The sequence below is a fragment of the Eulemur rufifrons genome, chromosome 21 (genome assembly GCF_041146395.1).
Source record: "Eulemur rufifrons isolate Redbay chromosome 21, OSU_ERuf_1, whole genome shotgun sequence".
Classification (NCBI taxonomy): Eukaryota; Metazoa; Chordata; class Mammalia; order Primates; family Lemuridae; genus Eulemur; species Eulemur rufifrons.
In genome coordinates, this window is record NC_091003.1 from 444,535 (window position 1) to 466,317 (window position 21,783).

General features: G+C 53.2%; 1 protein-coding gene across 1 annotated transcript in view; it reads left to right on the forward strand.

The window, feature by feature from the left end:
• The first annotated feature begins 2,781 nt into the window (after positions 1-2,781).
• The window catches only part of ANKLE2 (ankyrin repeat and LEM domain containing 2), a 29,179-nt gene continuing 10,177 nt past the window's right edge, over positions 2,782-21,783 (forward strand). The window contains exons 1-9 of the mRNA XM_069497599.1: positions 2,782-2,962; positions 10,083-10,556; positions 12,549-12,755; positions 13,740-13,933; positions 14,039-14,227; positions 15,968-16,090; positions 17,469-17,535; positions 19,978-20,150; positions 21,534-21,640. Of these exons, the coding sequence (XP_069353700.1) occupies positions 2,782-2,962; positions 10,083-10,556; positions 12,549-12,755; positions 13,740-13,933; positions 14,039-14,227; positions 15,968-16,090; positions 17,469-17,535; positions 19,978-20,150; positions 21,534-21,640 (1,715 nt within the window). The remainder of the gene's footprint in view (positions 2,963-10,082; positions 10,557-12,548; positions 12,756-13,739; positions 13,934-14,038; positions 14,228-15,967; positions 16,091-17,468; positions 17,536-19,977; positions 20,151-21,533; positions 21,641-21,783) is intronic.

The following is a 21,783-nucleotide window of genomic DNA, read 5'->3' on the forward strand; positions in this document are numbered from 1 at the left end:
GGATATATAAAGTAGGGTTTTTTACACCCCTGCTATACAGCTTGATGGATAAACGTAACATTTGTTAGAAGAGTCCCCAAGCCTTTCTTTGGTGAGGAATTCTCAGCAGTCAGTAACTTTGAAAGTCGGAAGTATTTATTGGATTCCTCTGCTGGCCTCCACGCCTGCTTTCATTTGACAACGAACATTGCAGATTCTGATAAAAAAGTGTACTTGGACAAAGGCCTGTTTCCTGGAAACAGTGGGCAATATTAAACTGCGTCGCCAAGCCACCTCTGCCGTTATTTGCGATGCCCTCTGTCCGTTTGTGTGTGGGGTGTCACTAGGCACCGTCCTGTGCCCACAGCCCTCAGGACGACCTGGGCACGAGCCTGGCTCCACCTCTTGCTGGCCGGTCCACGTTTCCAGGCTGCCTCCAGCTGCAGCGAGGGCCAACAACGGGGCCTCCGCGGGCTGTGAGGACTGAACGTGTGGGTGGGAGCCTGCCGCAGCCGGGGGCTCACACACCTCGCAGTGACACATGGAGTGGGAACGTCCCTCCGCGAAGGCAGCGCTTACTGGGCAGCGTCTGGGACGGGGCAGCGGTCTGGACGCACAACCAGGGAGGCATCACCATGTCTGCCTAACGTTTTTTATTTTTGTTGAGAGAGGGTCTTGCTAGGTTGCCTAGGCTGGTCTCGAACTCCTGGGCTCAAGCCATCCTCCCACCTCCTGAAGTGCTGGGATGACAGGTGAGAGCCCCACGTCCAGCCCACACCCCTTCCTCAACCGCCCTGCGTGGGGCAGCCCCTCTGCCCGTGGCCCCCCAGGCCCCTGGTTTCCTGCAGCAGCTGGTGTGTCATCGTGGAGCCGCCTGCTCCCACCCAGGCTCCACCCGAGGGTCTCGGTGTCCGGCTGTGGCCGTCTCCATGTTTCCTTGCTGCAAGGTTTCGTTCTAAAAAGACACTGTTTATTCATTTACATGTAGGCGTAATTTATAGTACAAAAAGATACAGATTTTAAGTACGCAGTTTGATGCGTACTTGGCCATCAGGAGGCTGCTGCTGTTTCAGGCTGCTCTGACAAAACACCATACACTGGGCAGCTTGCAAAACAAATTTCCCACAGTTCTGAAGGCCAGGAAGACCCAGGTCAGGCACCTGCAGGGTCAGTGGCTGATGAGGACCCACTTCTAGTTCTTAGGTGGCGCCTTCTTGCTGTGTCCTTGCGTGACTTAGGAGGCAAGGGGCTTCTCTTCCGCGTCTTTCAAAAGGGCACTGATGGCATCCACGAAGGCTCTACCTCATCACCTCCACAGCACCCGCATCCTGACTCCATCATCACCCTGGGGGTTAGGATGTCAGCACATGGATTTTGGAGGGATACAAACATCCTGACCATAGTAGAGTACGTTTAACTTTATCCCTAACTCATTTTACACTCTGACCAGCACTGTATGAGAATTGCAACATTGTTCCACATTCTCACCAAAATTTATTGTCATTCTTTTAATTTTAGCCACTCTGGTGGGCATTTCATTGGGCTTTTAATTTGCATTTCACCCATGTTCAAATTTACTGACCCAACCTACCGTTAGTACCATGATTTTTTTTTTTTTTTTGTACCATGAGAGACGAGGTCGTGCTCTGTCGCCCAGGCTGGAGTGCAGCGGTGTGATCACAGCTCCCTGCAGCCCTCAAGGCCTGGGCTCATGCAATTCTCCTACCTCAACCTCCCCAGTAGCTGGGACTATAGGCCCGTGCCACCATGCCTGGATCAATGATTTTATTTTTGTTTTCATTGTTTCACCAACAAAGCCAAGGCAAAATTGATTTTTTTTAAACCAAGGACATCAATTATATTTTTTAGGTCTTTTTTTACTTAAAAAATTAAGATATAAACTACATAAAGTAAAATTCACCTTTTATCGTACCTGAGCGTTCTGACAAGCATCTGCAATCGTGTGACCCCACAATCAAGATACAGAACGCTGTCGTCACACCCCGACATTCCCCGGGCGACCGTGCAGTCACCCCCTGCCACCCCCAGGCAGCCCGCGCTGCTTTCCGTCCTGTGCACGAATGTCCTGCGGGTGCAATCGTGCGGCACAGAGGACGCCGCCGCACCTCCTCGGTTCCCCGGGAATAGGGCGGTGAGAAAGCAAGAATTAACTCGGACCAAGAATGTACGGATCCGACCGGGCACACTCAGACGAAGGCAGGTGCGAGGTTAGCAGGAAGCGGTAACTGCCCAGCACACGGCGCGGCCGGTCTGCCGCGTTCTGACCGGCGAGAACTGCTCTAGAGTCGTGGCCGCCGGAAAGTACGACGGTGAGGACGAAACGCAAATGCCGGGCGTCCGGGGTCCGAGTCCCGTGCGACCCGGGGGTCCGCGCGCTCCCGGACGCGGCTCCCGCCCGGTCCCTCGCGCGCCCTCACCCGGCCGCGGGCAGACGGCGCCAGGCGGAGGCCGCCCCAGCCGTCCCCGCGCGACGCGGCGCCGCGCCCGCCTCAGGCCCCCGCGCCCGCCTCAGGACCCCGCGCCCGGCTGCCCGCGCTGATGCCTGACGGCGCGCCCGCCCGCCCCGCGCCGCCTGGGGCCTGGGCCCGGGGCCGCCTCCCTCGGCGAGCGCCCCGGGGCTGAGGCGGACGCCCGCGCCCGCGCGAGCAGCCCCCGTCCCGCTCCGGGCGGGCCCGCGCCCGACGCCGTCAGGCAGTGGCGCGGACAGCCCGGCGCGGGGCGCGGCGACGCAGGACCCCGGAGGCCTTGGCGGCGGCGGCGGCGGCGGCCCGGGCGGCGGCGATGCTGTGGCCGCGACTGGCGGCGGCCGAGTGGGCGGCGCTGGCCTGGGAGCTGCTGGGCGCGTCGGTGCTGCTGATCGCCGTGCGCTGGCTGGTGCGGCGGCTGGAGAAGCGGCCGCGGGGCCTGGGCCGGGGCGCGACCCCCGCGCCGCCTTCCCGCGCAGCCGGCGCCCCCGACGCAGGTGAGGCCGGTCGGCGGTGGGGCCCGCCCCGTCCCGCCCGTCCCGCCCGTCCCGCCGCGGGCTCGGCGAGGGGCAGTTGGGCGGGGCCGGTTGGCGGCGGGTGCGGGGCGGCGGGAGTGCGCGGGGCTGAGGAGCGGGAGTTCTGAGTTGCGTGACGGGGTCCGGGGCTCGCTCTGGAAAGTTCATCCGGCCGCTGTCGCGCGAGTTGTCGGGGCGGGCGCAGCCTGAGCCCGGCAGGTGTCCGGGGCGGGGGACGAGCGTCCGCGAAGGCCGCGCGGCCGGGACAGGCGGGCGGGAGGCGAGGGCGACACCGCGGGGCTGGGGACTCTGCTGTGATGGAAACGCGCCCTGGGGATCCATGGCCCGAATCGGGTGGCGGTAACAAGCGTCGCTGAGTCCGGATGTGTTTTCGACGTGAGGCCCCGTGCAGTTGCTGGTAACCGAATGCAGGTGGGACGAGGAAGAGGCAAGTGTCACTCCAGGGTTCGGGGCAGGAGGAAGTGAAAGCGTGTCGGTGTCGTTGATCGCTTTGGGGCAGACTGTCCGGTGAAGCAGCTCAGCAGTTGGGTTTCGGTGATTTCAGATATTTAAATGTAAGGCAACTGTGACATTAGTTGTTGGTTTTCATCCTGGTTTCCTGGCAGAAACTCCCCAAATCCCTGGAATCTCCTAGGTGATGTCTGCGAGTGCTAATGAGTTGACTGGCGTCTGGCCGCCCCCAGGTGGCTTCGGGTCCCAGGGAAGACCCAGGTCTGACGAGAGGGTTGGACTTGCAGCGCCATCCCCAACCTGCGTGCAGGGGACGGGGGCAGAAAGCTAAGTCGATCACCGGTGGCCAGTGGTTTAACCAACTGTGCCGACATAACGAAGCTTCCGTAAAAGCCCCGGAGGACTGGGTTCAGGTGGCTTCCAGGTGGAAGGTGCTCGAGGCTGGTGCCCAGGGAGGGCGCAGAAGCTCCACACCCTTTCCCACTTTTTGGCCCTACGTCTCCCTTCCACTGTGTCTTTTGTAATCCTTTACAACACACTGGTAAATGTAAGTAAAACAGTCCCTGAGTTCTGGGAGCCACTTAGCGAATTAATGGTCCCCGAGGAGGGAGTCGTGGACAGAGCCCTCAGCCTGTGGGGTCTGACGCTGTCTCCAGGAGTTACTGTTAGGACAGAACTGAGTCAGGACATCCAGCCAGTGTCACTGCAGAATTAATTACTTGCGTGGTGTGGGGCGACCCCACACGTCTGGTTTCTGAAGCGCACAAAGAGAGTGCAGTGGGAGAAACTGAGTCTGTTCTTGCTTTATGTCGTCAGACTGCTGGACACGGAGGAACGGTGCTGTGTAGTGACTGAGTGGGTTCATGCGTCAGTGGTGTGAGTCGTCTCCTGGCCCTACCGCCTGCTGCTGTGGGCCCGCGCTGAACACCTCTGTTCTCAGCTGCTCGTTCAGAAGCTAGGAGCAGTAGTGGCACCTGGTTAATAAGACTTGTCAGTGGAGTGGGTACAGCATGTGGCACGTGTCCGGCACTGGTGAGTGCTGTCACTGTAATCGCTGGCATCATCCACGCAGGGCTGTGCAGGACGGTGGGTGTCTGGTGTCTGAGACAAGACCTGGAGATGAAGCGTAGAGATACTGGGTAAAGCTGTGAGTCTGGAGGCCCTGGTGCAGGGTTTTGTTTTGGGGGCTCCCATTTGGCCTGGTCGTCCCCAGCAGTCTGTTTCCATCTCCTCCTCAGCCCGGGACCTCGGGGCGGTGGTCCTTGCCCCCCGGGGTGGTCCTTGCCCCCCGGGCCGTGTGCGCCTCCTCCAGGAACCCCTTTGGGTCCCGTCTGATTTCTTCCTGGAGGATAAACGAGTTTCTCGAGTTCTCTGATAGGAATACGAAATTTTTTGAGCAGAAAACAAAACGGATGACCCTACTTTAGAATCTTAGGGCCAAAGGGATCCTTAGGGGTAACTTCCTTCTCACGTCCTGGTTTTACAGCTGAGGAAACAGGCCCGGAAGGTCAGCGTCCCACTGGGATCCCAGGTTGGTGGCAGAAGCCGGCTGGGATGTGGGTCTGTTGACACGGGGTCTAGCGCACCTGCCATCCTGTTGGCTTCCGCCTTCTCGCGTCCCCTTGAGAAGGTTTCAGGCGGCGCCTTTACTAAATAGCGCGCTGGTTTGTGCGTTTACACTGTCAGTGCTGGGCCACAAAACCCAGGGCAGGACACCGAGACTGAAAACTACCCAGACACTGAAGCCAAACGGTGCGTGTGGCTGACGGGTGTGGGGCTAAGACGTTACAGTTTGCAGTGCTTTTTCAGTAAGAAGTTCTCTTTAATTTTTAGGTTTTCATTTTGAAATAGTTTTAGACTTATAAAAGATTACAAAAATAGTACACAGCAAATAAACATATGTGAACAGATGTTCAACATCAGCCAGTAGGGAAATAACAAATTTTTTTTTAATGTTTAAGAGATGGGGTTTTGCTGTGTTGCCCAGGCTTGTCTTGAACTCCTGGGCTCAAGTGATCGTCCTGCTCCAGCCTCCTGAGTCACTGGGACCGCAGGCACGAGTCACCAGGCTTGGCGGGAAATACAAATTAACCCTAAAGTGGGATGCTGCTGCACACGTATTAGAATGGCTGCAATACCCTAGATTGGCCGGGATGTGGAGAGACTGGGTCTCTCGTGCGTTGCTGGTGGGATGGTAAGTGGTCCGGCCACTCTGGAAATCAGTCTGGCAATGTCTCGGGAAGTTAAAGCTGGCCGGCACTCCTGAGATTTGTATCCTAGAAAAATGAAAACTTATTTTCACACGCAAGCTCGTGTGTGAACGTTCACAGCAACCTTATTTGTCATCGCCCAAAACTGAAACAACCCGAATGTCCCTGAGGGGTGAGTGGTTTAACAGACGGGCACGTCCGTGCCGTGGGGTGCTGCTCAGCGGTGACCCTTCCTCAGCCTGGGTGGGTCTCCAGGGCACGGGGCGGAGCGAGAGCAGCCACTCTCGGAAGTTCCGTGCTTGCTACCCCGTTCATGTAACATTCTTGAAATGGGAGAGTTACAGGGATGGAGAGCGGGGGAGGGTTGCCGGGGGTGAGGACGGTGGGCAAGACGGGAGGTGACCGGAGTGCAGCGGGAGGGAGGTCTCTGTGGGCTGGGACAGTTCTGCGTGTGACTGAGGTAGTCGTGGTTACGGGAGTCTGTTCGTGTGATGAACTGTCATAGAATTATGCAAAGACACAGCAGAGACTCAGCCCGCAGAGCTGGTGAGCTCCGAGGTCTAGTTTGTTGTTCGGTGCCAGTGTCGGTTTCTGGGTTTTGCGAGTGTGCTCTGGATACGTAAGATGTCAAGCTTTGGGGGAAGCTGGGTGATGGGGCCACAGGGGCTCTTTGTATGATTTTTGCAAGAACTTCTGAGTCCGGAAGATTTCAGAATAAACAGTTAAATCATGTTTACCATCTTCTGGATTTCCCAGATGTGAGTATCTCACATAACCACGCTACAAAACAAAAACCAGGAAATTAACGTTGATGGAACAGTCTTATCCAGTCTACAGACCTAACTCAATGTCTCGTATCTTTATCCATCTATCGGAGACCATGAGGTCACACCAATACTGCCAATTCCAGTGCGACATCACTGGTTTTATTCCAGCCCAAGAGTCCAGTCTGGCCCCCACCTACTTTTGTACTTGAAGTTTTATTGGAACACGGCCGTGCCTCTCTGCGTACTGTCTGAGGCTGTTCTGAGCACTGGAGAGACCGTGCGGCTCCCAAAGCCTCGGGTGCTCATATTCACTCTCTGGCGCTTGCAGGAGCAGTTTGCTGTCCCCACCTCCCTTTCTGCCAGCAGGAATCCCGGCTCTCGTCACAGTATGCTCCAGTTCTTTGCTTAGTCCTGGAGCACACGGGAAATAGCTTCAGACTTGGGGAGCTACAAGCCTGTGGAAAACACCTGCTACCTGGAGGGTGGTCATCGTGTGCGGCTCGTTTTGTCTTTATCCTTAGAGTACACGGTCCCTTAGTGTTTTCCAGAGTTACTTCGGTTCTCCCACCTTTGTGTTATTGCTGTGTAATACAGGTAGGATTATCTGTGTTGGTTTGTATTCCTTTTGGGGGTCTCCCCATCTTTTTATTTGTTTACTTATTTCTTGCATATGTGAATCACAAACATGCTTTAAAAGTCAGAACCATATAAAAGCTTAAATTCGGAAGTTACTGGCTCCCATTCTGTCCATCTGGTCCCACCCACCCCGTAGATAACCAGTCTTACTAGTTTCCACTGTATCCTTTGTTTCTTTGTACACTTGAGTAGACACTTGTATCTTGTGTTAATATTAGTAAGAGAGTGTCCATTTTCATTTTTATTCAAACTGACTTTCTAGCGTGTTATGTACTTTGAAAGATTAATAAGCCTGTATTCCTTAATAGTTGAATAGCTATATCTGACATTATGGATAATTTTTTAGTGTCACAGTGTACAGTCTTTACATGCATTATTTTATCTAATTTTCATTACACCATAAGAAAGAGAATTATTAGTGTGTCCGTTTTATAGATAAGGCAACTGAAGATTAGAGTTTAAATAATTTGCCCAAGGCCACAGTTGGTAACTTAATGTAGTTGATTGTCCTGTTGAGGGCTCGCTTGGTCACAAGAACACAGCCTCCTTCCAGCTCGCCCCAGTGAAACCGGCGGCTCCAGAGGAAGGTTTCAGAGGTTGTGTGGAAACAGTGGAACCCTGCCGGGACTGGGAGGGTCCTCTCTGCGTATTCATAGCGTCCTCGCGCTTGCGCCCCCCTCAGATCTTGCCCTGCGTGTGGCTCCGACCGCCTGTGCGCCTGCTTCGCTGTGGGTTCAGCACAGACCTTCCGTCCGTTTGTGGTCACCAGGCTGTGTGCGTGTACAGAGGATCTGGTCAGGTGTTTATGTCAGTGGGCTCCACCGTCGGGGTCTTTGGCAGCTGTGGACGGGGCGGAGTAACACATCCATTGTTTAAAAGATTAGTGTCCCCTGCGCAAATAAGTAACCGTTATTTTTGAAATCTTGGAGTGGGGGGGGCATTATAAAAATTTTTTAAAATAATGAAATAGCACGAAATAGGTACAATAATTTAATGAGTGCTGAGACCCACTGCCCAGCTTCAGCAGGTATGTGTGTTGTGAGTCTTGTTTCACCACCGGGGCTCCCCGTGCTTGCTCTGCTGACGTCATTAAAGCCAGTCCCGACAGCTCATCACGTCACCTGTCGGCACTTCCCAGACCCTCTGCGCTTGCTTTCAGCGGTGTATAATGTGTCCGAGTCCTGAGTTTTTCTTCCTCCTCGTGTCTTTTAATCCTTAATATTACTCGGATGCCTTTTTAGGCTCGCTGTCCTTGTGTGTGTCCCGCTGTTTTACAGCCACCGTCCACCTGCTGCTGATGCCCACGTCTGCTCTCCCCACGCCGAACTTCTGTCTTCCAAACCACAGACCTGAAAATCGAAATGCCCCCTGGGTATCGATGGCAAGGCTTGATGCCTACAATTGGGAAGAAGGAATTTCCCTCTACTTATTCCATCTCTAACAGCCTCTGCCTCAGTAGTCTCTTCCCCGGCACCTGGACTGGGGATGGAGGGGTCTCCATGGGCCATCGCGGTCCCCCCCGGCCTGCCCGGTGGCGTCTGACTGGCCTGTGGATGACACAGCCTGTTTCTCAAGTCCCTGTTACTACGGCAGCAGTCTGTGCCCCGTCGTTTCCTACCTTCTCCCCTGAGTCCAGCTGGCCACGTTTAATCTGTACGCCACAAATTCAACCACTGTTCTCCACGTACACCGAGCTAAGCTCCGGTGCTGGTTCAGACCCGCTGTCTGATAGCTGTGTGACGTGGACAAGTCGCTCAGCCTCTCTCTGCTGCAGGATCTTCCTCTGTAAAAGGGGGGGTGAGCAGTGGCGGCCACACTTACCACATGGGGTTGCTGTGACTATTCAGTGACATGGTATATGCTAAATGCTTGGAACGTCACCAGGTACTAGGCACACGGAAAGCCTCCAAAGCATAAAACACTAGTTATTTGTGGTTAGTATTAGCAAAATGACTGCCAGAGCTGTGTGGCTCTTCCGTTTAAATCTTTGCATGCTTTCCCATCACTTATGGAATAAAGTGCAAATATATCTGTAGGATAAATTTCTTCTTCTTTTTTTTTTTTTTTTTTTTTTTTGAGACAGGGTCTCTACTCTGTCGCCAAGGCTGGAGTGCCTTGGAGCTCACTGCACCCTTGAACTCCTGGGCTCAAGGGATCCTCCTGCCTAGGCCTCCCAAAGTTCTAGCATTACAGGCATGAGCCACTCTGCCTGGCCTAGACCTGGAATTTTGGTGGACAGTGTCAACTTGCCTTGCATGGGATTTGTTCCAAATTATACTCCCAGCCAGTGATGGATGACTGTGCCTGTCTCCTCGGTGCACTTACCTGCAGAGAACGTTCACCTGACGGTAACGTGTGATGGAACTAGCTTATGAGATTCTTTTTTTTTTTTTTTTTTTTGTTGAGACAGAGTCTCACTTTGTTGCCCAGGCTAGAGTGAGTGCCGTGGCGTCAGCTTAGCTCACAGCAACCTCAGACTCCTCGGCTTAAGCGATCCTACTGCCTCAGCCTCCCGAGTAGCTGGGACTACAGGCATGCGCCACTATGCCCGGCTAATTTTTTTTTTCTATATAGATTTTTAGTTGTCCATATAATGTCTTTCCATTTTTAGTAGAGACGGGGTCTCGCTCAGGCTGGTCTCGAACTCCTGACCTTGAGCAATCCACCCGCCTCGGCCTCCCAGAGTGCTAGGATTACAGGCGTGAGCCACCGCGCCCGGCCAGCTTATGAGATTCTTATCCAAATCAACCAGGAACCGCTTATTTTAATTTTGTTTAGATTTTATAGATGTGGAAGTATAAAATTTATGAAAATTACCATAGATAATTTATAGAGGCCAAAGGATATGGAGAAACACTGGGTTGAAACCCAGTGTTTCTCCCACTGGGAGAAACTTGAAACCAGGTTTGAAACTTGAAACTTGAAACCCACTTTGAAACCAGGTTTTCTCAAACCTTGTTTTAATACGAAAGCACGAGCTTGTAGCCAGCAAATCAGGTCTCTTTGTCTCGGTTCCAGGTGAAATGACAATGGACGCCGTCCTGGCTCGGTTGAAACTTCTGAATCCAGATGACCTCAGAGAAGAAATTGTCAAGGCCGGATTGAAATGTGGACCCATTACATCAACCACACGGTTCATTTTTGAGAAAAAGTTGGCTCAGGCTTTACTGGAGCAAGGAGGAAGGCTGCCTTCCTCTCCTCCCGGCCACGACGAGGCAGGTGGCACAGCTCTAAGCCAGGACACGCAAAGGCTGCTGCAGTCTGCGGGAGAGACCCCCACCGGGCAGCCCAGTTTCCCCGAGGACAGAGATTTTGGCTACAGCGTAGGCCTGAATCCTCCGGAGGAAGAAGCCGTGGCGCTGCCGGCCTGCCTGATGCCCGTGAGTGCCGCGGCCCCGGCGGCCTCCCACGCCGCCGGAGGGACTGGCTACAAGGAGCCGCCTCTGTACTACGGGGTGTGCCCCGCCTACGAGGACGTCCCAGCGAGAACTGGTAACGTGGCCATCCTGCCCAACTCCTTGAACGGGTTACCTGTGGGGAGGGTGTGATTTTGAAAATTGGAAACTATAGATAGAAACAGTGTAACATTTTTATATAGAACTTTCTTGAATTTCATGTAAATCTATATAAGCATTTTGACAAATTGTTGGGAACATGGGACCCTGTGAGATACACTTGACTTACAGAGAGCGATCGGCTGCCATTTGTTGGGAACCTTGTTGATTAATTGTCTCCCCCTTTTTTAAATTCATTATAACCTGAGCACCTTTTATGTTAATGAATGCAAATGGCCAAGGAATATATAAACAATTTTCAACGTCAAAGAATTGTGAAGGGCTCAATAGATAGCAGTGGGGAAAAGCAGTGAGAACTCGATGTTGGTTGGACTGTCACAAATTGCGCCCTGCCGTTGCTGCTGTCACTGTGATGCCATTCGTGGCAATGCCCAAGAGTAGGAGGTTGGGTCATTTTACCCCGAGTAGAATGGAATATTATTCCACTGCAAGATCTTTTTAAAGAAGATTAATGACACTGTGAAATGGTCATGATGCAATTTGTGGTGTTAATCTTTATTATGAAAGTTGCTTATAAAAAATTCATTTGTAATGTATGTATTACGTATATGGTATCTAAAGTAAAAGTGAAGTTTCTCTCCTGCCCACCCAAATCTCACTCCCTAGAAGTGACCACACCTGATCTGGCTATTTTTTATGCATACATATAAACATTGCTTTTATATTTCATATATATTTTGAGACATAGTATATGCGTATTTTTGAATTTAACATAAGTGTAAATGTATATAAATACACATTGTTTTTATTTTTATTAAAATGGCAAGTAGAAGTACAGGGTCAAAAGGTAAGCGTTTTTAACACTTTGAAAGCTACCACTTTCCAAAACATATGCATTCCATCTAAAAAGGGAAAAGTGCTTGTTTTATTTCTATTCTGCCTTGTGTACTGCACGCGGTTAAAACTTTCCATTTATGTTTTGAGTAAAGGAAACCTGCTATCTTGTTTTAGGTTAAATACCATTTTTATACGGTTATGGTCTGTGTTTGATGATTGCTTGGTCAATACATTGGCCTTTTGTATCAAACAGTGGACATTAACCATTCTTCATTGTTATATATATATTTTCTCCAAGTCCACCATCATATTTGTATTTTATGTATTTATGATGGTCTTGTACAAAACTTGATTGTGGTAGTTCTACAGAACTTTTAATGTTATCATGTATTCGGAACTGTCTTTTCCTTTATGGATGGTTTCTTGGCCGGCATAAGAAGGCTTAGCCCACTCAAAGTTATGTTTAAAATTGTCTTATATTCTTTGCTAATATTTTCATGGTTTTTTTTTTTTTCATGGTTTGTTTTTTCTTTTTAAGTTATTTTTATCTAGTTTTTTTTTTTTAAGAGACAGGGTTTCTCTCTGTCATCTAGGCTGGAGTGCAGTGGCATCATCATAGCTCACCACAGCCTCAAATGCCTGGGCTCAAGCGATCCTCCTGCCTCAGCTTCCTGAATAGCTGGGACTACAGATGTGCACCACGCCTGGCTAATTTTTTTATTTTTTGTAGAAACAGGGTCTGGCTGTGTTGCTCAGTGTGATCAAAAACTCCTGGTCTCAAGGGATCCGCCCGCCTCACCCTCCCAAAGTGCTGGGATTACAGGCGTGAGCTACCACGCCCGGCCTTTATTTAGATCTCTAATCCATGTGAAATTTACTTTTTAGTGTGGTATCTTGGGATACTAAATTACATTTATATATGAAATATGTAGCATGTTATTCACAACACATGATCAAGCTGATTGTGTTCTTTTGGCCCTTTTTCTTCAAGATTGGAAATCTGAGCTCTGAGTGCAGAGATGAACCCAGTGGCTGGGAGGCTGCGGTTTCCACAGATCACTGAGCCCAGGGTTGACGGTGGCAGTGCCACAGCCACTCGGCTCTGACTCTCCTGTGTTCCTTTTCCCACCAGAAAGGGTCCACGTTTATGAAAATAAGAAGGAAGCATTGCAAGCTGTCAAAATGATCAAAGGGTCCCGATTTAAAGCTTTTTCAACCAGAGAAGACGCTGAGAAGTTTGCCAGGGGAGTTTGTGATTATTTCCCTTCTCCAAGCAAAACCTCGCTACCACTTTCTCCTGTGAAAGCAGCACCTCCCTTCAGCAGTGGTGAGTTGAAAGGTCAGTTATACAGCAGTTCCCGTCTTGCCGTTGCTGTCAGACTCGCCCGGACTGTCTTGTGCCCTCCTTCCTGATACGTGGTGACGGGTTTTCTCCATGAGGGCAGAGGGGATGGGGCTGAGTGCACCAGGGAGCCCCTCAGGCCCTGAGGCCGACATGCCAGTACTCAGCATCCTAACGGTGGAGAAATGCTGGAAGGAACACCGTTGTCCTTCATCCGTCCCCTTGTGTCTCCTGCTGCCTGTTGATTCCGGGTGTTTTTTGGATGCTGAGACGAGCCTGCTTCCCCATCTGAAGCTCTCCCCACGCCTGGGGCCAGGGCAGCTGCAGAAGTTGGGCTCACCTGCAGGGGCGCAGCCAGAAACCCGGCCACACCCGCCGCCCCGCTCAGGGCCGCTGGCAGTCAGCTCCATGCGGAGCCCCCCGTTGCCCCCGCTCAGCTGTCCGGTCTTCCCCGGCTGGCTGGGCTCCAGGGGGAGGGACTGCCTCCTGGACATGTGACCTTCGGTTAGGAATCCTGTCTGCCGGTTCCCTCACTCAGCCTCATCGAGGTGCCTCCTACACAGAGACCAGAGTGATTCCTCACGGTTCACAGACTTCTCTCTTTGTAGTCTGTGAACGTCCCCTGGTGCGAATGACGTGGGGGACATTCTCCCTCTTGGGGGATCCCCTGCACACCCAGGCCTTGTGTGGTTGCTGGCGGAGTCTCCTTGGCTGCAGCTGCCCTGTTCCTCCTCCGCCTGCTGAAAGCTGACTCAGCGCTCAGAGTTCAGCAAGTGACGCCTCATTCACAAAGCCTTTCCCGGGCGGGTGCTAGTGGGGTTGGTCGCGCCCCAGCCTGCCGGTGCTGCTGTCCCTCCCCTGTTCCTCCCCAATGGCGTGGAAGCCGCTGCAGAAAAGCTGTTGATCCTCTCAGCATAGCACAGAGGAGGTGATGAGAAATTGTGAAATTAAGTGTTTTTAAATTTTGTCTCTTGATGACAGATGGTTTGTGCTTGTCTGAATCAGAAACGGTGAACAAAGAGCGAGCGAACAGTTATAAAACGCCCCGTACGCAGGACCTCACTGCCAAGCTTCGGAAAGCCGTGGAGAAGGGAGAAGAGGACACCTTTTGTGATCTTGTCTGGAGTAACCCCCGCTATCTGATCGGCTCGGGAGACAACCCCACCATTGTGCAGGTGAGCCTGCTTTGAGCCGCGCGCGTGCCATTGTGATCGCCGTAGTCGTGACAGAATTCGCCGACCTTTAGCAAAAAGGAGGCTCAGAGTATGCGCTTCTTGCAGGAAGGATGTAGGTACAACGTCATGCACGTGGCTGCCAAAGAGAACCAGGCGTCCATCTGCCAGCTGACGGTGGCCACCCTGGAGAACCCCGACTTCATGCGGCTGATGTACCCGGACGACGACGCGGCCATGCTGCAGCAGCGCACGTGCTACCTGGTGGACCTCTACCTCAACACGCCCGACAAGACGGCGAGTCGCCCGCGCCGCCCGCGCTCCGTGGCCGGCCGTCGCCTGTTTGCGGGTTGCGCGTCTGTGCTCCCAGCAGAGCGTTTCTTGCGCTCCGCCAGCGAGTGAGGCGCGGGGGGACGGTCAGAGAAGAGAGCACACTCGCTGGGCTCGGAAGCCCTGGAAATGCGCCCGCGGGGCGGGAGGCCTCCCGCTGCTGTGGCCACGCTGGGGGGCGGGCCGCTCCCGGGGTCCCTCGGGGCTCTGTCGAGACGGGAACATGGGCAAGTGCCAGAGAGCATAGAAAAGAAAGTAAAAAAAGTTTTGGTGCCTTTTATTCTAGTATTCCACATATATGTTTTATATATTTATGTGTGTGCACACACACATATATATAAAAATTTTCAAAGGCCAGATTTTTAATGGTCCAATAAGGGTTAAGTAAGGATTCCTGAAACACAAAAATTGATGTATTTATAGAAGGGAAAACCCAGTGACAGCTTAGAGCCAAGGAGTGTAAACTCTGAGCAAAACCTGGGAGTTTAGAAAGTTGTGGGTGAGAAAGTAAAAGAACCGTATCTTGGTGGGGCATAATTTTGTTATTTGATAAAACAACAAATATGATACATTGAACTGCAGAATTGAAAAGCAAGAATAACTTTTAAATTAACAAGAAAGAAAAGGGGAAATGTAGAGAAATTGGACCAAGCTACCAAATTATAGAAAGAGGTAAAAGACAAAAAAAAAAATAGTACGCATAAAATAAGAAAGGAAGAATAAAATCAAAGTCAGACTAAGTGTGAACTAATTAAATAAGGATACCAGATTTGATCAGTACAATCAGCACCTGTGACTTTGTGGCTGTAATACAGCACTTAGTGCCCTGTGCCCTACAGAAAAACGTGGGGGTGGTTTTTTTTTTTTTTTTTTTTGAGCCAGGCTGGAGTACAATGGCGTGATCACAGCTCCCTGCGGCCCCAAACTCCTGGGCTCAACAGATCCTCCTTCCTCAGCCTTCCAAGTGGCTGGGACTGTAGGTGTGCGCCACCACGCCCGCCTGGCTAATTTTTAAATTTTTTGTAGACATGGGGGTCTCGCTGTATTGCTCAGTCTGGTCTCAAACTCCTGCTCTCAAGCCATCCTCCCACCCTGGAGGAATACGGTGTGAGCCACTGTACCCAGCCTTTCTTTAAATTAATGTCTGTGGAATCTATGCATGTGTCCAGAAAGAAAACTTATTAAATTACTGAAATTAGATGTTTCAGGTCACTTTGTGTTATAACCACTAGAAGTAGGAGTTCATAAAGTGGCCAGAACGACCTCAGCTCTTTAGAAAGTGCTGGGTTTGTGGGGCCACCACATCCCTGGAGACTGTGGCTGAGGGGAGGGCAGGCGTCGAGGTGAGCAGGTGTGCGGGGTTCGGAGCAGGTGGAAAGGGGGGTCCGGAGGAAGTGTGGCGGTGAGGGTCCTTCATGTGCAGGTGTGGCAGGAGGCCCGGAGGGGCCAGCGAGCGAGTTCCCGAATCAAGGCACCCTGGAACCTGAGACATGAATGAATGAGGCCCAAAGGTTGGGGAGGGCAGAGCCAGTCCTCCCGCTGGAGCAGGGTCCGCAAACACCAGCCCGGGGCCCACGTCACCCGCCGGCTGTGTGTGCAGGTGCAGCTTTGCCAGGACACAGCCGTGCTGTCTGTCTGTCAACTGTAGAGTGACCCTTATAAGGCAAAGAAGTGTGAATAATCGTGCTTCCTCTGCACCTTTTCCAGGGCTACGACACACCGCTGCACTTTGCTTGCAAGTTCGGGAACGCGGATGTGGTCAGCGTGCTTTCTTCACACCATTTGACTGTAAAAAACCCAAGGAATAAATACGATAAAACACCTGAAGATGTAAGTACTTATTAAAATTCAGTTACTCTCTAGAGTTAGCAATGAAAAAGCATAATGTACAGTCTGTGGCCACAGCTACGGTGGAGTCCTAAGTCACCGCGAGTTTGCGTCGTGGGCTCGCTGAGCACCGGCTGACGCGTCAGGGTGACGCCGCTTGGGAGCCGCGAGGGGTTGAACTGACTTGGGTTTTTTGTTTTTTTTTTTTATAACGTTGGTACCATTGACCCAATTTGCTGGTTTTATTTTCCTAAAACTGGCAGTCAGCTGTTGTGAACAGCTCACGGTCTTTCTCCAAGTCTGAAACACATCAGTGACCAGGGTCAGAGAGCACAGAGGTGAGGGTGGTGATGGTGACGAAGGCGGTGACTCTGAAGGCAGCTCAGTGTGCACCAGGGGGTGGGCCAGGCCCCTCACGCGTGTCGTCACCGACCCAGACAGGCCTCGCACGATGCTTGGGGAGGGCAGAGGGAGCTGGCCCTGGGGGTCGAGAGACTGTGAGCCGGGACCTGTCACCCCTTGGAAACAACACCTACCGGGACCCTTTCCTGGTGGCAGCGGCTTCTCCCACGCCCCCCTTGTAACTGCTGCTGTTACATAGGTCAGGCCCACTGTCTGTAGAAAGTTTAAAATAACCCACAAAAAAGGAGTAAAGTTCACCAGAAAATTCTGCAGTTGAGAAATTACCATTATTTTGCATAGGTACGACTTAACTTTGTGTGTCTTTCTTTATAAAATGCTACTTGGTGACCAGCTTGAAAGCTCATGGCATTTTTAAAGCCCCTCGACTCACAGTCAGGGACAGACTGAAAACAGGCTGCACTCGTGCGTTGCTCTCTCAGGCTGTTCCCTTTCTTTTCCGCTTACGTGAAGGTTATTGGTTTTCTGTTGTTTCTAGCAAAATTGGTCTGACTGCTACGATTCTCCAAGGGCTGGGAAGATTGATCCCAGTGCTTACAAAGATGTCACTTTTCTGTTCCGTGTGAGACAGGAGCTCCGTCCGCCTGGACCAGAGCACAGAAAAGTCACACGGGGAGAAGGGCCCGGGCGGTGGTGCTCAGACCACTGAGAACGTCACGGCCACGTCCGTGCTGAACTCTTAGGTTTTCCTTCCCTTGCAGAAAATTACAGAATGTGGAGTAGCACAGAGAATAGTCACATGTGCCCCTGGTCCCAGAGTGTGCTCCCTCGGCCCGTCCCCTGAGGCTCTGACAGAAACGGTTTAGGGGACAGACTGTTCTCGTCACACGATTCGTGTGAGCTTTATTAAACTTCAGCAGTGAGATACTGTCGTGTTGACGGTAAAACTTGCTTTTATCAAATCACTGTAATGAAGGACATGTTGCAATAAAATAAGATTTAGACACTTTTTCTCCAATAGGTAATTTGTGAAAGAAGCAAAAATAAATCTGTGGAACTGAAGGAGCGGATCAGAGAATATTTACAAGGTAAGATGGGGTCAGGGTGTTGCTGCACGGCCGGCCTCGCGCTCTGGGCCGCACAGCGGAGCTGTCCTGGAGCCCTTCGCCCTCCGCAGCCTCCTCTCGGTTGCCCTTTACTTCCCCGAGTTCGTTTCCCTCCTCTGCTTTCACGGAACTCTGCTCTGAAGCCTCGTGTCCTCCTTCGGGCCTTTCTGGGGGGAGAACCTTTTTGAGGTTGTCCGTTGTCAGCTGTTGCTCACGCCTCGCCCGTGTGATCCGTGTGATCCGTGTGGTCCCTGCAGGTCTCTCCCAGCAGGTTCTCTGTGATCAGCTCCTTCAGGTGGAGCCTGCAGGTTGGCAGAGGGCAGCGCGGGGCAGGCTTTGGCTCTAGTTCGTGTCCGTTCATTCCGGAGCCCTCTGCAGCAGGACCTGGCCTCCCTCCCCTGCTTTGAGCTCCTCGGCTGGTGCCTGGGCGGCTCCTGCCCCGGCTCTCTGGGACGGCTCCCACCCCTGGAGGGGCCTTCCTGTCCCCACCCCTGGAGGGGCCTTCCTGTCCCCACCCCTGGAGGGGCCTTCCTGTCCCCACCCCTGGAGGGGCCTTCCTGTCCCCACCCCTGGAGGGGCTGTGTTTGCTCGCTGAGGCCCCTGCTCTGGTCAGAAGCTTCACGTAGCTGGCGCCTGTGCCCCGTGGTCTGTGGGCGCCCGCGTGTGACGGTGGCCGCGTCCCCGAGGGGCTTCCCCTGCCGCCTTCCCGAGTGTCGTTGTCAGTACATGTCGGAAGGGGGCAGAAAGGTGCCCTCTCTTGGCCGTCTGCAGCCAGAGCTGCGGTGCTGCTTGCTGGAGGCGACTGGGGCAGGCGTGCCAGGCTCGTGGACTCTGCCGTCTGTGCCTGCCTTTGCTTCTCCGCTCCCGCCTGAAGCTCCACTGGCCTTCGTTTAAGTCAGAGTCAGCAGGTGCGACTGCCCAGCTCCCGACCTGCTTTTGTAGATAAAGTGTCGCTGGCGCACAGCCGTGACCATCCGTGTGCACGCTGCGTGTGGGCACTTGCCTGGTACAGACCACATGGCCCACGCAGCCTGATTCTTCACGGCCCAGCCTTTTGTAGAAAAAGTTCGCTGACCCCTGATCTAAAGTGTCCAGAGCCTTAGCTCGTTCCCTTGTCTCTTCCAGTCCTAGGAATTTACGTTAATTATACTTGCTAAGTGTGCACGATATGCACAGGATGTGGGTCCCAGCGTTGTGCTGGTGGCGGCAGGGATGTCCTCGGCCATGTGGGCGTCACTTCCAGAGACCTGGCTTGGGCCGGGCACGGTGGCTCACACCTGTAATCCCAGCACTCTGGGAGGCCGAGGTGGGAGGATCGCTTGAGCTCAGGAGTTCCAGACCAGCCTGAGCAAGAGCGAGACTCCATCTCTACTAAAAATAGAAAAATTAGCCAGGCATGGTGTCGCATGCCTGTAGTCCCAGCTACTTGGGAGCCTAGGGCAGGAGGATCGGTTGAGCCCAGAAGTTGGAGGTTGCTGTGAGCCATCATGGAGACACTGTACTCTACCTGGGGTGACAGAATGAGACTCTGTCTCAAAAAAAAAAAAAACCCCACAATTAAGCATTAGTATTTTATGGATAGTTAAATCATAGGTGGATTTTACCCTATACCTTCACCAGAAGACACCATTGTTTCATATACCACTAAGAGAGGAAAAAACTTGCCAGTTACCAACAAAATACCGTTATACTTATGATGCATCCTGGGCCAAGATTGTAAAATGTGAAATACTGTTTTAATTGCTGTAGTTTCTAATATACTCTGCAATGAAAATACGGTACTTTGATAATCAGGGGGAAAAGTATAAAAACTTGGATAGGCATTAAAATAGAAAACTCCCAGGCATTCTTGGGCAGCACGACTGGTGTACCTCCCGCTGTCCACGAGGCCATCGGGTCCAGGGGCCGGGCTCGAGCGCGGGGCGGGTGGTGTGTGGCCTCAGGACACCAAGGACCTCAGGACACCGTGGGACTTGCCACGCACCGCGGGCACAGCCTCACGACACCGCTTGTCCTCTGCCTCCCACGCCACACGCCACGGCGCCACGGGGCTGCAGACCCGTCTGGAGACGCGTGACGAGCGGTGCCAGCTGTGAAGCAGCTCAGGGCTGGGGAACCGAGGGGGCAGAAACAGAGCGTGACTCACTGCCACCGTTTGTGGAGCTCCTGGTCGTGCTCGGTGAAGACAGGCTGCGTTTCTGTCCTTTGAGACCCGGGTGGGGGCGTCTCCCGTTCTCCCCCTTTTCTCTGTTTTAGCAGAGGAGGAAAGCGAGGCTTGTTTGGTGAAGCGAGCGCTGGTCTGTGCCCTGACCTGCGGCTGCAGAGCTTGTGTTTTTATCTCTTGTCACTCTGTCCCTTTGCGAAGGCCGTGGTCGGTGCCTGCGTCACTCGTGCTGAGGTGGCCGACGCCTGTCTCCTCCCCAGGTCACTACTACGTGCCGCTTCTGCGGGCAGAGGACACCGCTTCTCCAGTCATCGGGGAGCTGTGGTCCTCGGACCGGGCGGCCCAGTCCTCTCCCGGTGGCCGCTATGGGGGCAGCCCCAGAGACCCCGTGCTGACCCTGAGAGCCTTCGCAGGGCCCCTGAGTCCGTCCAAGGTGAGCTGCTGGGGAACCTTCTGGAAGCATCTCCTGGCTGTGGCCACACTGGGGTGTTCTAGCCTGTGGCTTTGTGCTTGGGCTTAGGAACCAGGTCCCCTGGAACCTAAGGTCCTCCTCTTCCAAGACCGGCTCCCAGTGAGCTGGTGACAGGCGTCAGGACATTTGCCAGAGGAATGTGTGCCCGACCCAGTTGCCTGTTGGCCAGGCACGTGCCGAGAAGCCCACGCTGCTCAGCGTAGCTCGGGGCCTGGCCAGGCCTCTGCCGTGCCCGGGTCCTCCCTGCTCTTCCCGTCTGCGTCAGGCCTTCTCACGGCACCTCGCCCGTCCAGCAAGGCTGTCCCTCGTGACCAGGACGCGTGCGTCTGAGGGCGACTTGCAGACCGAGCTGCCTGAGGCCTGGCTCCGCCTGCGTCCTTACAGATGCGTGGCGCCAGCTCCCTCTCCGGGGGCCCTTCCTGGGTGCCCAGACCTCAGCGCCTCGGGCTTCGCCCACATCCCTGATGTTCAGATAAATCCTCAGTGGTCGTGTTGCGGGGTCAAAGGGTTATGCACATTTTTAGGCCAGTTTTACATTGGATAGTTCTTTCTCCACCTGAAATATTTCATGCACTGGCCTGTCTGTAATCTTGTACTAAAAACTTTCTAAATAAGTTGTTATCTGCAACTGTAAAAATGTCTCAAAAATGAGGTGGTATCAGCATCAGGTCAGCTCCATAAAACAAAACTCTAGTAAGAGTGACTCAGAAAGATAAATGTTTATTTTCTTCTCTCGTGGTGGGAAGGTGGTTACGTGTGTGGTCAGGGGTGGTGGCTCCAAGACACCTGCTGTCCCCAGGGCGAGGCCTCGGGCTTAGGCCCTTCTGGTCCAGATCTGACCCTCAGAGCCGAGACGGGGCCACAGGAGAGAAGGCAGCCCCTCCCCTACCTGCGCGTGCAGCCACTCTTGGCTACACGACAGGTGGGCCTGGGGCTCCGTGAACGGGGGTGGCAAGAAGGATGTTGTGAGACAAGCAGATTCTGCAATGCTGGTGGGTCTCTAAGTCCCCCCAGGTGAGTGGCATCTCTTTTTCCCCTTTTTTAGAGAGAGGGTCTTGCTCTGGCACCCAGGCTGGAGTGCAGTGGCATTGCGGCCTCAAACTCTTGGGCCCCGGCGATCCTACTGCTTCAGCCTCCTGAGTAGCTGGGACTGCAGGTGCCACCACCACGCCTGGCCAACTTTTTTATTTTTGTAGAGATGGGTTCTCGCTATGTTGCTCAGGCTGGCCTCAAACTCCTGGCCTCAAGTCATCCTCCCACCTTGGCCTCCCAAAGTGCTGGGATGACAGGCGTGAGCCGGCACACCCGGCCACGGCATCTCTTAATACACTTTTTTTTCCATAGGCAGAAGATTTTCGCAAACTCTGGAAAACTCCACCTCGAGAGAAAGCAAGCTTCTTTCACAATGTCAGGAAATCTGACCCGGAGAGAGGCTTTGAGAGAGTGGGAAGGTAGTCACGGGACCGGCGCGTGGAGTCGTGCAAGCTGAGGCGGGCTGTGTGGTGTGCTGTGTGGTTCTGTGCTGAGCGAGGGTGGAAAGGCCAGGCCCGGCTGCCGTCAGAGTAATGGCTTCCCGGCATCCTTTACCGGAGCC